Source organism: Caretta caretta, chromosome 1 (assembly GCF_965140235.1).
Source record: "Caretta caretta isolate rCarCar2 chromosome 1, rCarCar1.hap1, whole genome shotgun sequence".
Classification (NCBI taxonomy): Eukaryota; Metazoa; Chordata; order Testudines; family Cheloniidae; genus Caretta; species Caretta caretta.
In genome coordinates, this window is record NC_134206.1 from 113939179 (window position 1) to 113954061 (window position 14883).

At 42.4% G+C, this 14883-nt stretch overlaps 1 protein-coding gene across 1 annotated transcript in view; it reads right to left on the minus strand.

The window, feature by feature from the left end:
* Positions 1-14818, minus strand: part of LOC125639418 (E3 SUMO-protein ligase RanBP2) — a 66335-nt gene extending 51517 nt beyond the window's left edge. Inside the window, exons 1-7 of the mRNA XM_048856429.2 lie at positions 14598-14818; positions 9507-9574; positions 8849-8960; positions 7228-7380; positions 4579-4809; positions 3984-4129; positions 301-493 (exon numbers count right to left, since the gene is read on the minus strand). Of these exons, the coding sequence (XP_048712386.2) occupies positions 301-493; positions 3984-4129; positions 4579-4809; positions 7228-7380; positions 8849-8960; positions 9507-9574; positions 14598-14669 (975 nt within the window). The 5' untranslated portion in view covers positions 14670-14818. The remainder of the gene's footprint in view (positions 1-300; positions 494-3983; positions 4130-4578; positions 4810-7227; positions 7381-8848; positions 8961-9506; positions 9575-14597) is intronic.
* Between the last annotated feature and the right edge of the window lie 65 nt (positions 14819-14883).

Here is a 14883-nt window from a genome sequence, read left to right on the forward strand (position 1 = left end):
TTACACTGGCAGGTACATGGTGTAGTTGTGTGGTCTCAGAGCAAAAGGTGATACATCTGAGGCGATAAAAATGCTAACCAGTTAGAGCCTGATTACTTCTGATGAGAGCAAGAGACAACACATGCACTCACCTACCCCAGATTTTCTACAACAAACTGAAAGGTGGTAAAATATTCTTTAACAGCTGAAAGACATGTACTTAGAAAGTGCTGCTCATCTGAGAAGAACTACAGTTCAAAATAAAATAAAAATGAGTTCTATATCAACTAATGCATAATACAAAAACTGAAAACAGCTTACTTGAAAAGCTATAAGGTAACACAAAGCTGCCAGTTCAGATACAGCTCTCCATTGCTTCTCACTGTGCTGGGCCATTTTCAACAAGAGAGTTCCAGCATACAAGTAAAAGTGACCTCTCATTTCCAGGAATGTAACAGACAGCTCATCATTCCCATTCACATATGGTTTCACAGACTGAAGAGCATGATCAAAACTATAGTACAAACAAAAAGTAATTAAAACTAGACAATTTGTATACTAGTGGTTTCAGACTTACTGTTTTGTCAGTAATATTATTTAACTAGTAGGTTTGCATGATAGTGAATCAAATGGCTTGATGCACCAGAATCTCAAGTTTTCAAAGCTCTGAAATTTTTTTTTTTTTTAACAACTACTCCCATGAGCGAATCTTTTGCTTGGATATCTTGTCCCCCAACTCTTGAAACCACTTTTTTAGCAAGGACACCCCCCCATCCCTTAAGTCAGTTCTCCCACCGGCATCGCCTCAAAAATAAAAAGGAATTCTTTAAGACATGACTGTACCTCGTAAGCTGGTGCTGAGATGGGGAGAGAAGAGTGAATCATTTGGGGCAAAATTAAGAATGAAACAAACAGTAAGTGGTGGTAAAAGGGACATGCAGAAGGTGATTGGAACTAAGTGAGCATATGATCTGAATTAACCAAAGCCAGGAAAAATCTGATTAGACTTTTAAATGTAGGAGGTGGTTCTGCAGGAACTTGAGTAGCAGCTACAGTCTGGTACCTGAAGCACATATTGCACAAACTCCATTCCCGGGAGGTTTCCCAAATGCTAATTAGGGCAAAACATTCTTTAAGTGATCCAACAAGATCATAGCCCATCTTGGAAAGGTTTCAGATGTATTCATTCAAGCCCCATGGGATAAGGCGGCAGAAAAAAACAAAACCCCAACAAACCAAACGGGTCTACAGATAATACTGCCAAGAAATACTATTAGATGAGAGGCTATGTAGTAACAGATAGTATCACAGCAGCAAAAAGCACAGGACACTATGTATTTCTCAGCTGGCCACCCATTCAACTGCTAACCAACCCAAACCTGTTTTGCTTCAGAAACGTTAGAGGAGATAAAGCAGTCCAAATGATATGGCCTACCCCTTGTCAAGCAATATTTTCCAATCTTACAGTTTGTGTGTCCTAGCAGGCACTAAGTAATCAACTACACACTTGTCTTAAAGTCACTTCCTTTATTTATTTATTTTTTTATAAACTACTGCACAGGTAATAAAGAAGCTAAAGAAAAAGATGACTGAGTATGGGCACACACAGTTCTCACCCAAGCAGAAATACTTGACTATTCACAAGTTACATACGCCTAATTTTTTTCCAAAAAAGTCTCCGGATAGAGTGTCCTTACCCATTTACTGAATAATTACAGATAAAAATCTGCGGGGTTGGAGTTAAATTTTTCAGATGCCTGAGCCAAAAACATGAGACATTTCAGACCAAAGGGAAAATTTGTTCGAGAAGTCTAGTTAACAGATCACAGGAGTTTGGAAGGAAAGTGTCATCTCAACGCTGATTGCAATTTTGCTACTGGGATACTGTATGAGTTGAGACGTTCAAATACTTCACTGTGTGAATATTTGTAAGTGCAATTTAGTTCAAAGGAACTTTTACACCAAACACTGAGACAAGACTGTATGCAAGCTGATAAGTGCTTCTTTTCTTGTCTTTTTTGATGATGAAATCTCCTCTTATGCTTAGGGCCCTACCAAATTCAGGGTTCACTTTGGTCAATTTCACAGCCACAGGGTCTTAATTGGTCAATTTCATGATTTCAGATGTTTACATCTGAAATTTCATGGTGTTGTAACTGTGGGGGTTCCGATCCAAGAGAGGACTGGTGGGACTGGTGGAGGGTGGGGGCCAAGCCAAGTTGCAGGGGGGTTGCAGGATTGCCATATTCACTTCTGTGTTGCCTTCAGAGCCCAGCTCTGAAGGTAGCAGCTGCGGAGTTTTCTGAAGCTGGAGGAGGCTCCTGGAGGTGGAGGTAGGTCCAATCTTCGCAGTGCTGCTGGGAGTGCCCCAATCAGGGGCTCCTAGCTGCTAGTCAGGGCCAGTGGTGAATTAACGCATGGGCCCATGGGGCATGTGCCCAGTAGCCCTGGACAATATGAAAAATGGGTGCCCCAGCCCTGGCAGGAGCCACAGGGTGTGGAGGGGCGGCCTGGGCAGGAGGTGCAGAGGCTGGAGCTGTGGGGGATGGCAGTCTCGAGCCGTTGGGGTAGCAGCGCAGAATCTAACTCTGGGGCTGCTGCAGCGCAGAATCTAACTCTGGGGCTGCTGCAGCGCAGAATCTAACTCTGGGGCTGCTGCAGCGCAGAATCTAACTCTGGGGCTGCTGCAGCGCAGAATCTAACTCTGGGGCTGCTGCAGCGCAGAATCTAACTCTGGGGCTGCTGCAGCGCAGAATCTAACTCTGGGGCTGCTGCAGCGCAGAATCTAACTCTGGGGCTGCTGCAGCGCAGAATCTAACTCTGGGGCTGCTGCAGCGCAGAATCTAACTCTGGGGCTGCTGCAGCGCAGAATCTAACTCTGGGGCTGCTGCAGCGCAGAATCTAACTCTGGGGCTGCTGCAGCGCAGAATCTAACTCTGGGGCTGCTGCAGCGCAGAATCTAACTCTGGGGCTGCTGCAGCGCAGAATCTAACTCTGGGGCTGCTGCAGCGCAGAATCTAACTCTGGGGCTGCTGCAGCGCAGAATCTAACTCTGGGGCTGCTGCAGCGCAGAATCTAACTCTGGGGCTGCTGCAGCGCAGAATCTAACTCTGGGGCTGCTGCAGCGCAGAATCTAACTCTGGGGCTGCTGCAGCGCAGAATCTAACTCTGGGGCTGCTGCAGCGCAGAATCTAACTCTGGGGCTGCTGCAGCGCAGAATCTAACTCTGGGGCTGCTGCAGCGCAGAATCTAACTCTGGGGCTGCTGCAGCGCAGAATCTAACTCTGGGGCTGCTGCAGCGCAGAATCTAACTCTGGGGCTGCTGCAGCGCAGAATCTAACTCTGGGGCTGCTGCAGCGCAGAATCTAACTCTGGGGCTGCTGCAGCGCAGAATCTAACTCTGGGGCTGCTGCAGCGCAGAAGTGAGGGTGGGGTACAACCTCTTCGGTTCTGCCTGTGGAGGTGGGTCTGATCTCCCTCTAATAACAGCCGTGGAGGGGAAGGACAAGTCCTGGCTGATTTCAGGGAGATCAGATTTCACGGGGAAGGGCCTATTTCACGGTCTGTGACACGTTTTTCATGGCCATGAAATTGGTAAGCCCTACCTATGCTGCTTGAGCAATATTAAGACACACTTTGGTTACTGTACAGTCATGAAGTATTCTTTCTTACTAGATAAGAGACAAGCCAGGGACCATATATAAGCTTATGGGAAAAATATTGCTCTGGGTCTTCAAGCCTAGACTAAAGTGAAGAGATACGCATCAGTTCCAGCCCAGCAGTCAGCAGACTGAAGGCAGATGCACAGCACCAGTCAGAATAGCATAGGACAGAAGTACCAGCCTCAGCGATTACTATGGAGTTTTTTTTAAAGTCAGTCATTTCCCTCAACCACCTGTACACTGAAAAAAAAGGTCTGTTTGATGCTCCATAGCACAGAATGACACCTCTTCACAAGAGATTACTCAAAGTCTTTTACAGTAAGAATGTGATGAAGACAGTACCTTGCAAGTGATTCTCTGCTTTCTTGAACATCTCTAGTAGAAAGTGTCATCACCACAAGGTTGGAGTAGGCCAGCAGCAGATCTCTGTTGGTGTTTCTCCAATTACTTTTTTCAGACTCTGAGTCCTGTGCAGATTCCAAATATTCCTACAAAAGATTTACCAGAGACATAATTTAGTCACCTTTCTTGAGGGTGGTAATAGTACCACCCCTAGAGCACATTTGTTACATTCACAGAATATTCCAGTTTGCAAGGTGGGATCTTAACATCCAGTTCTCCCACATATTTTCCAGCAACAAAGCCTCTCCACCAAAGATTGAAGTGCTACGCCAACTCTGTTCAAGAGACAAACCCAACAGTCTTAGGGATATACATTAAGATCAAATGTAATAAAGCAAGGAGAGTAAACTGAAATTCCTTTTGTTTTGGTGGACTTTAGTTTAAAAAAAAAAAAAAAAGAGAACTCTTCCATAGGCCCAGTGTTGTCCCCTAGTCCCCCACTACTTGCAGGATAGACACTAGTTCCACAAAAGAACCAGCCTAATATAGAAAACACAAGAGATTTTCCCAAAACCACAGTATGGATTTAACAAACCTTAAGTGTCTGTACAACACACGAACACCACTGCAAGCTTGATCGCATAGTAATCTTCTTTTCTGCCTCTCGACAGTGAGCCACAGCATCCTTCAATCTTTTATTTGAACGGTAGAGCTCTACTAGCCTGATATTTACATAGACATCATCTGGTCTTGCATAGAGTTCTGACTGTATCAGATCAAAAAGCTGATTCCATCCATCTTCACCTTTACAATCCAATAACTGTTCCTATTAAAAACAAAGGCAGTGCGTTTTTAGCATCTCATTTTCCATTTAAATTTTTTTTAAAATCACTGACCACATGACAGGACAGTTTCCTTTATCATTCCCTACTCTTAGTACCTGATTATGCATAGACCGAGTGGTTGAGAGTATGTCAGGTTTTAAGACATTTATATATGAAATGAGTTTGTATAATTTGCTAAGACTTAATAGCATTATTTGAGATTTTTTTAAAACTATTTTTTAAATATTCCTTTACTGAAGTAAGTGCACAAGAGAACCCTGTCAGATCTAATAGGATTTTGGTTTTACAGAATATTATTTTCATTATATTCCTATTCTATACCATTGTATCTAGTCAAGGATTCATTTTTGTTAAAGCAGAGTTAACTTTTAAAAAAGAGACGATTTGAACTACATTATTGCTGGCATACATTAAAAAACTAATGCATTCATACACAAGTCAGACCACAGATGCTTAGTTACCTGAAAAGATCAAACTTCATTACTCCCATTCATAAGAATGGGAGTGAAGATACAGACCCCATGTTGGGAAGAAAAATGCAGCAACAAAAAGTTATTTAAAAAGCAAATATTTATCCAAGTGTTTATTCAAGGAGTACAGAAAGTAGGCAACTAGCCAAATGCCATCAAAAAAGCTGCTACATTTCTGCACACTAATCCCTCAGATAGGAAAAGCTACACAAGAAAGTGTCTGTGATGGACTTCTGACATTTAAGTGAAAACAATATTTTTATAGATCTATAATCAATACAGAGTTAGGGATTCTAACAAATTGAGATGTCCACAACTGTTCCCAGAAAACACAAAAACAAATAAGCAAAGTGAGAGAGTTGCTGAGGTTGAGCCTGGTACTTGCTAGGTAGTCAGCCATAAAACCAGATCAAAAAATATATCACTAGACAAAGAAACCAGTAACAGTTTAAAGGTCTGCTACTTTGCTACTTGTCAGAACTAGAAGTGCTGTCATGGACCAGGAAGTTCTCCCTACATCAAGTTCTGAAGGAACTCAAATATGAAGTTTCAGAACTACTAACTATGGTATGTAACCTATCATTTAAATCAACTTCTGTACCAGACGACTGGAAGACAGCTAATATGCCTATTTTTAAAAAAGGCTCCAGAGGCGATCCCAACAATTACAGGCTAATAAGCCTAACTTCAATACCAGGCAAACTGAAACTATAGTGAAGAACAGAATTATCAGACACATAAGTGTACATGATATGTTGGGGAAGAGTCAACACGGCTTTTATAAAGAGAAATCATGCCTCACCAATCTATTAGAATTCTTTGAGGGGTTCAACATACATATGGATAAAAGCGATCCAGTGGATATAGTGTACTTAAACTTTCAGAAAGCCTTTGACAAGGTTCTTCACCAAAGGCTCTTAAGCAAGGTAAGCAGTCATGGGATGAGGGAAGATCCGCTCATGAATCAGTAACTAGTTAAAAGATAGGAAACGAAGGGTAGGAATAAAAAGTCCGTTTTCAGAATAGACCAGTGGTTCCCAAACTGGGGTTTTCAGAATGTTACAGGGGGTGCGCCAGAAAAATTTCACTAATGGCACCCAGAGGACCCTGGGCATTGGAGGCAGCAGGTGGGACCCGGTTGCAGTGCAGACAGCCCGAGCCCCAGGGAGAGTGAGGCAGGGCAGTTGGGGCTGGCAGCCAGAGCCCTGCCCCCGTGAGCAGGGGAGCCGGCCGCCCAAACCTCAGCGCTCCGCTCGGGACCTGCAGTCCGAACTCAGTGGAGCTCAGTTGACCGGGGCGGTCAACGGGGTCCAGCAGCAGGAACCCCATGGAGTGCGGAGGAAATTTAAACTTAAATCCCTGGAAATATTCAGTTTTAGAAGGGGGCTCACAAGATTTCACAATTTAGTGAAAGGGCTTTGCGGGCTGTTAAAGTTTGGGAACCACTGGAATAGAGGTAAATAGTGGTGTCCGCCAGGCGTCTGTACTGCAACCAGTGCTGTTTAACTTTCATAAATGAACTGGAAAAAGCGGTAAAGTGAGGTGGCAAAATTTGCAGACGATACAAAATTACTCAAGATACTTAAATCCAGAGCGGACTGTGAAGAGTTACAAAGGGATCTCACTAAACTGGGTGACTAGGCAACAAAATGGCAAATGAAATTCAATGTTGATACATGTAAAGTAATACATATTGGAAAATATAACCCCAACTGTCCATACAAAATGATGGGATCTAAGTTAGCTGTTACCATTCGAGAAAGATCTTGGAGTCATTGCAGGTAGTTCTTTGAAAACATCCGCTCAACATGCGGCAGCAGTCAGAAAAGCTAACAGTATGTTAGGAATCAGCAGCAAAGCGATAGCTTAAAATAACTGCATGAATGTTAGAACTTTGTGATTATAGCACACCTCAAAATTTCAGTTTACCTTCAGTCTGTAAACAGCAGGGCTTCCAGGGAAGAGTTTAGAAGCTCTCTCAACCCAGTATTTTGTTCTTCCATCTGTAACGTCATTGTCACACAATAATTCCGCAATCTTCAGTACAAGATCTTTTTGTGTTGGGTTCAACTCCACTGAACGCTAATATTTCATCACCACCGCAAAAAAACCAAACAGCTGTTATTTTTGTAGTTAGTATGAATTATGAAGAATTTCAGCATATAACTAGATAAACAGAACAAAAAACTACTCAGAAACACTCATCAGTATGTACTTTTACAGTTTTAAGTGTGCAACGAAAGCAGCTTCAAAAATCTGTTATAGTACTACACTTCGCAAGATGTATTGGACATGTTTTTAATAAGCTTATTTTTCGAAAAGTTATTAGGTGAAGAAACACATACTGGTAGTTTTACACCTTTATATGCTTATGGAATGAGTCAGATCAATAAGTTTTGGTCCTGATTCTGTAACGCAGTACTGTAATGCAGTTTACTAGCAATTGGAATACAAACCATAAAGTTATAGGGATCCCTGTTAGGAAATCGCAGAGCAATCTTATTTTGCCTTATTTTGAAAAGTATTCTACCAGCCTAAACTCCCTATTAATCAATTTTCAGTGTGGGAAGAAGTTAATGGTCAGGTTTCTTAAAGATCAGCTCTAGGACTGATACAGTACACAGTTACTTCTGTTTGAATTTTCTTTACACTTATCTTAGATATTGCATCCATAGTGAATTTCCTCTATTTCTTCCCATGTTTTTAATTTCTGCATTTGACAGTACTGACCATAGTCAATTTTGTTTTCCCACGGCTAGCAAGTTAGTTTCCTTCTTTGGTTTTGCTGGTCTTTAACACAGCACCAGGGAAGAGAATACACATTTTGAGAGTGAGAAAGAGGAAAATATAACAAGAATCACAAAAAGCTGTCACACAAACTCAGTGCTGCAAGAAAATGAGCTAAACTTCTTATTACAATTCATTAAAGGGTTAGATATTTTTATGAATATACAGTTACGTTAGATAGGATAAAGTTCATAAGGACTAAATCCTCATGCTTTAGAACATAAGCCAGTCAATCACCCAAGATTAGAAGTAAAAATTCCCCCATAGGCATGTTATTTCTTAACTGTTCATTTGAGGGAGGGTAAGGGGAGACGAAGTGGGTATTCACCCATGAAAGCTTATGCTCCAATATGTCTGTTAGTCTATAAGGTGCCACAGGACACTCTGCCGCTTTTACAGATCCAGACTAACAGGGCTACCCCTCTGATACTTGGTAAGGGGAGAGTTATACCGGTCCCTGAAGCAATAGCCATTGTCCAGATCCAGATCAATCACTGGTATGATTCGTGACTATTTTTACAATGCACATTAGGTGAACTAATGTAAGACCCAAACCTGCTTTTCTACAGATATGCCAGAATGTTTTCCAATTAGTAGAAGATTTTTTTCCCCAGAGTTAACTTAACATGTGCGGAGGTCCACGGGTTATAAAACTGAGGCTTTCTAGTAACTTAAGCTAGGAAAGAGAAATAAGTGACACTAAACCCTTCTGGGATTCGTCCATAATTCAAGAATCATCTGATTTCATCATTTTACTTCTTACCTTATAGCAACCCACAGCTTTTTCTATGTTATCTTCAGCTTCATAGAGCTGGCCCAGAAATTTGTGTGCCTTGGGATCTCTCTCTTGTACATTAAGGTAAGTAGATATGTATCTGTAAGAAAGCAGTTACCATATCCCTATGTAAGGAATAATTCTGAAACAAAACCTGAAACAGACAGTTAAACAACGTAAATAGTTCACTGGTGCTCTGGACTCTGAGGGTGAAGACCAAGCAGTGTGTTTAGTTCCAGGTATCTGTTCTGGGGCCTCAAAAAAAATTAACCAACATTATTCTGATATGAGCCATCATTACCTGTTTGCCAGAAAATGTGTGCGCCTAATAAGGGAGACTTGTGATAGCGAATCACTTAGAAACAGTAACTTACGGAAACTAAAATATAAAGTTCTGCTATGCTGTTTGAATGACAGCTGTCTGAATAAAGAACACTTTTCAGTCCCTCATTTCCAATTTTCCTTCAGGTTTCCCCATTAGTGATTCAATGGATTTGTATCAAATAAGTGCTATCAGCACTGTCTGAAAATAACAGTTTTGATCATTCAGTATTAGGCATCAGAAATTGCTTTGTAACAATACCAGTATCCATTTAATTTCTATAGCAGTAAAGCTCTTTGGAGGACAGAACAACATATACTTTACCTTTTAGCAAGTTCATACTCTTTCGCTTCATAATAGAGTTTAGCAAAAAAGAATCCTTTCATTGATTTCTGGAGAGGAAAAACATTAATGATAAATAATCTTAAAATATTTAATGTCTATATTTTTGACCCAAAATGGTTTAGACAAAGTTCCCAGTTAACATATACTATATTAAGTGATTAAACTTCAGACACATCAGTTATCAACCCTAGTCCAGTTTTTCATTTTGGTCTGTAATATTCTCCCCCATAACATCTTTGTAGAGAAAGACCTAATACCATACTGATGGTGTACATTTGGGAAATTACAGCTACCCAGTGAACCAGAGAAATTCATTGCTTGGTTGTAATAGGAGCACTTCTGACAGGCAGCTAACAAAAACAGTGAATGGGAGACAAGATGGGGTAATTTTGGTCACAATACAATACTCTTACTGCTGGAAAAGCTTGTTACACATCCATCCACCAGTAGGGAGATGATTAATTTCTTAAATTATACACTGCAACAAGTCTGTCATCAAACACTGATATTTAACTAGGACACAGGAATCCCATAGTATTCCCAAACTACACTACTCTTGATTACTCCCTGATAGTTCTCCCCGAAGGGAAAATTTCTGCTTGTGTCACAAAGATATAGTTGTGGCCTGATATTAATACAGATGTTCTGCAAGGGAAGGGAGAAGCAGCCAAAAGTACTTTCTCTCCATTCTACCACCCACTGTATCTCTAACAGTAGAAGATCATCCTTGTGCCTCAAGAAAAGTACTTGTGGCACCTTAGAGACTAACCAATTTATTTGAGCATAAGCTTTCGGGAGCTACAGCTCACTTCATCGGATGCATAAAGTGGAAAATACAGTGAGGATGTTTTTATACACAGACCATGAAAAAAAGTGAGGATGTTTTTATACACACAGACCATGAAAAAATGGGTGTTTATCACTACAAAAGGTTTTCTCTCCCTCCACCCCACTCTCCTGCTGGTAATAGCATATCTAAAGTGATCACTCTCCTTACAATGTGTATGATAATCAAGGTGGGCCATTTCCAGCACAAATCCAGGGTTTAACAAGAACGTCTGAGGAACAGAAACTCCTTTTCTTTTCGCGAATACAGACTAACCGGGCTGTTACTCTGAAACCTGTCATTATGTAGAGAGTTGTCACTTTGGATGGGCTATTATCAGCAGGAGAGTGAGTTTGTGTGTGGGGGAGTGGAGGATGAGAAAACCTGGATTTGTGCTGGAAATGGCCCAACTTGATGATCACTTTAGATAAGCTATTACCAGCAGGACATTGGGGTGGGAGGAGGTATTGTTTCATGATCTCTGTGTATATATAAAGTCTGCTGCAGTTTCCACGGTATGCATCCGATGAAGTGAGCTGTAGCTCACGAAAGCTCATGCTCAAATAAATTGGTTAGTCTCTAAGGTGCCACAAGTCCTCCTTTTCTTTTTGCGAATACAGACTAACACGGCTACTACTCTGAAACTAGTGCCTCAGTTGCTCCTGTACAGAACTGCTGGAGCAGGAACATGAGTGAAACTGACTAGCTCCTGTCATGGCTGCTGTGGAGCAGAGAAACAGGCACTTCTTGAGAAAAGAAAGAAGAAAACGGAGATGAAGAGTAACAAAAAGGAGGGGAGACGAGAAAACGCAGTGAGGCTGTATCTTTTTATTTAATGGCAGAGCATCAGCTTGTGACTATCGAGATCCTTTCTCCCTGGACCAACAGAGGTGACATACACATGCAGATACTACAAACTCAGGCATGAAGGGGAAGGAAGGAACACTTTATTTATTTCTCTAGCAACTCATTCTGGTTAAGTGGAAGACCAACACTGACAAGATAATGAAAAATCCAACTCCAGATCTTCTAGGTGAGAGCGAGTATCACTTCAAAACAGAGTTGTTGGTGAATGAACAAGATTAAAAGGTAAAATGGAAGTCTCTGAAAAGTCTCAAAGAAAAAAGGTAAAATCAGAAGAGGTGAAAGATGCAGAGAACCAAGGAGGAAATATAGGACACCAGTGAAAGCATTCCAAAAAGAAGTGGGTAAAGAATGACAAAATAAATGAACTGCTAATTAAACACTAAGTTTTGATTTTTGTATTTTTTGCTACAAACTTAATTTCACTTGAAACTGTAGCAAAAAGAAACAAAGCAAACATGCAACCCTTTTTATCTGTATGACGCTGTAGGAGAATGGTTCAGAACATACAGCCAGAAGCAGCTGATGGAGCCAAAGTCACAGTGAAAATCCACGATAGATCCCAATCTCTGTTTAAAAGGATATTTAGTGCAAAAGTTTATCCCCTCTTTGGAATTTGGGACTTAAAGACAAAATAAATCCCAAGGGAAACTTGTTTGACTGTAAACTTCTTGGAGCACAGACCAAAAAATCTCTGCGCTCAAACGATAAAGTGCCCACAGAGTATGGAAACTGATAATTGCTCGTTTTTCCCTCAACAATTAATTCAGCCAACAGTAATTTCTACTCCTCTATCAAGGAAGACAGAAGTACAAATAAACATTTTAGATATAATGAAGTTTTGGACTTTTACATGCAAATTGGGTCCAGCCATCAGCTACTGGCAAGCCTCTAACATGGCACCAACTGGAAAGGGCCAAGTACTTCTCCTTCCTACTCCTTTCAAAAGCATATCCATCAATGCTAACAAAACCAAGCTAAGATCCTATCATATTTCTACTGGAAGTCCACTTAACTTATTTCTGAAATACTGGCATCAGCTCAGGAATCTTTACATTTTCTCAAATGTTTTAATAGCACCTGTTCATAAAAGGATTGTATTGTGTATCCCTTCCCATATTCACAATTGGGAAACATCCCTGTGTCAGCTACAGCAATTGCTTATTAGAGAGTGCGACACTAGAAAGATTCAATGTATTTTTAGTTTTCTTTAATGCAATTTAGGACCTGGAAACAAAGAGAGCCAAAAATCAGATGACCAACCAGATCTCTGCAAGCCACCAGCAAATGCTCTGAGGAACACTGGTGGTCCACAAACCACAGGTCCAGAACCACTGTATTAACAGCAAATGAAGACAACCCAAATAATTATCTATAAAGCATGTAGGGACAAGGTATTATTGGACACCAAGTGCTTCTCTGGAAAGTGGATGAACTATTGAGGCAGAATTAAGAATGGTAAGAATTTCTTGGTTTGTTTGTATCATTAAGTTCTCAACCACAGTTTAAAAAAAAAGAAAAAAGAAAAAAATACAACCTTAATCACATTTAAGATCCAGGACAAACATAAAATGACCCATTACATTCTAAGCAATTCCAATCCCTCAACTTTCTCAAATCACTCACTAGATATTAAATTTCTCTGTTTCAGCACAAAGATTATTTATTTTTGAACAAAAGCATGCATTTTAATTTTTTTACCCTTTAATAAGACATGTTTAGTTTTTAATCTTCTCCATAAATACTATATTATTGGACAAATGTGTTTGATAAGTTTGAAACGGTCTGGTGAGCCACATTTCTTTACAATTTCAAGGGATAGTTCATTTCAGTCCCTTCTTAATTTTACAATACAGGACAAAGGAAGAATGAGAAGTACCTATTTTCCAGTGTTTACTTTGTGTACTTACTATACAATCAGCTACACCATTACCCATGTAAAGTCAGCATTCCCTGTTTGTGTGGGTCTTTCGCACAGTGAACAGGAGCAAACATTAAAAAAAGTGTGATGTAACAACAAATATCTGTTAGGTGTAACTTTTAAATTGAATAATTTGTTGACATGGTCTCTGTTGTAAAAGGCATCTGAATCCTATGACTTCCACAATCAACAAAATCTCTGCATGCGTATTTCAATGAGATAGTAACAATACTGTGTGCACAAAGCCTGCCTAAAAAGATTATACATTAAACACACTGATGTGCCTACAAAGCAGTACATAACACTGTTAAATTTCCTGCCACTACAATATAGAGCATTTACTAATAGGACTAAAACTACAGAATAAGTGTTAACAGTCAGGTTTTAAGCATTAGATTGATCTCTGGCTTTTCAGAATTAAATGCCTATGTTAAACTATATCTGTGTGACCACTGGTGATCTGGAGAGCATCTTCTGGGGTCTGCAGAGAGATAACTGGTGACGCAGAACTAGCTATAATTTTCATTTCTAAAGTGCATTACCAGATAAGAATGTAATGCATTTTCAGCTAATTCCATGTAAACAATTGTGATCGTTGCAATGGGGTTGTTACAAGCCCATGAACAAGCAGGGAGCTAGGTCAGCCACTTTTTATTAAAATGTGATCCACGTTTTGTGAAAAAAGTTTGAGCCCATGAATTACCGCCCTACAGATTAATAACTTTGAAAGCTAAATTGCACGTTTTTTTTTTTAAGAGCAATACCAGTGTTTCAGACAAATCAAATCTGCAGCATCGCATTAGCGACTTAAATCCTTTCCTTAGCAGAAGCAGCAGGGCGAGCTTCCCTGCACGATCCCATCGCTCTCCCTCAACTCAACCGCGGACGGACGGACGGACGAAGGGCTGAAGGAAAAGCGCCCACAGCCAAGAAGATGGCTCAGACCCATCTCGGTTAGACTCCGGGGACCCGGCTGCTACACTCTCCTCCCAGCCTTGGCTACAGCCCCAGCCCCACCCCCACAGCCAGGGCAGGGGCCCGGCCTTGCAACCGGCCCACAGAGCGGGGGGCCCCGCCCACACCGAAATGAGGCCAGGCCAACGACGTTGGAAGCCGGGCTCCTGTCAGACACGGGCCCGGGACTCGCTGACCCTCCCGCCTCCCTGACGCGGGCGGGGGCCCACCCCGTGGGGCCCCGCCGGTGCCGGATCGGGGCAGCCGCCCTCCCCCAGCCGCCCCTCGCGGGCGCCAAGTCCCTTCACCCCACCGCCACCGGGCGACCCCGGCACCCGCTCCCCGCCGACTGACTCGCCCCACTCCCCGGCCCTCGCTCTTGGGGAACAAGCCGCCGCCGCCCCGCAGTCACCCGGGCGGGGACCGACCGACCGACCGACCCCCCCCCCGCCGCGGGCCCGGCTCCGCTAGCGGAGCTCGCCGGGGACACCGGCGGGCCGCTCACCTCTTTGGGGGAGGGGGCCGCGGCCTGCACGGAGGCGATGTACCGCTCCACCTCGGCCTTGCTGCGCCTCATGGTCGTGGCGCGCGCAGAGCCGCTCGCTCGCTCGCTGAGCGAAACACGAAACGCCGCCGCGGGCCCCCCAGCTCACCAGCCGCACTCGCGCTGCGCCCACAGGCGTGAGAGTGGGGAGGGGGACGCTCGCGTGCGTAACGCGGCGCGCTACGTCTGTGTGCGTCGTCACCGCTTGCGGAAGCAGAAATGACGTAATCGGCTGGGCCGCCCCTCT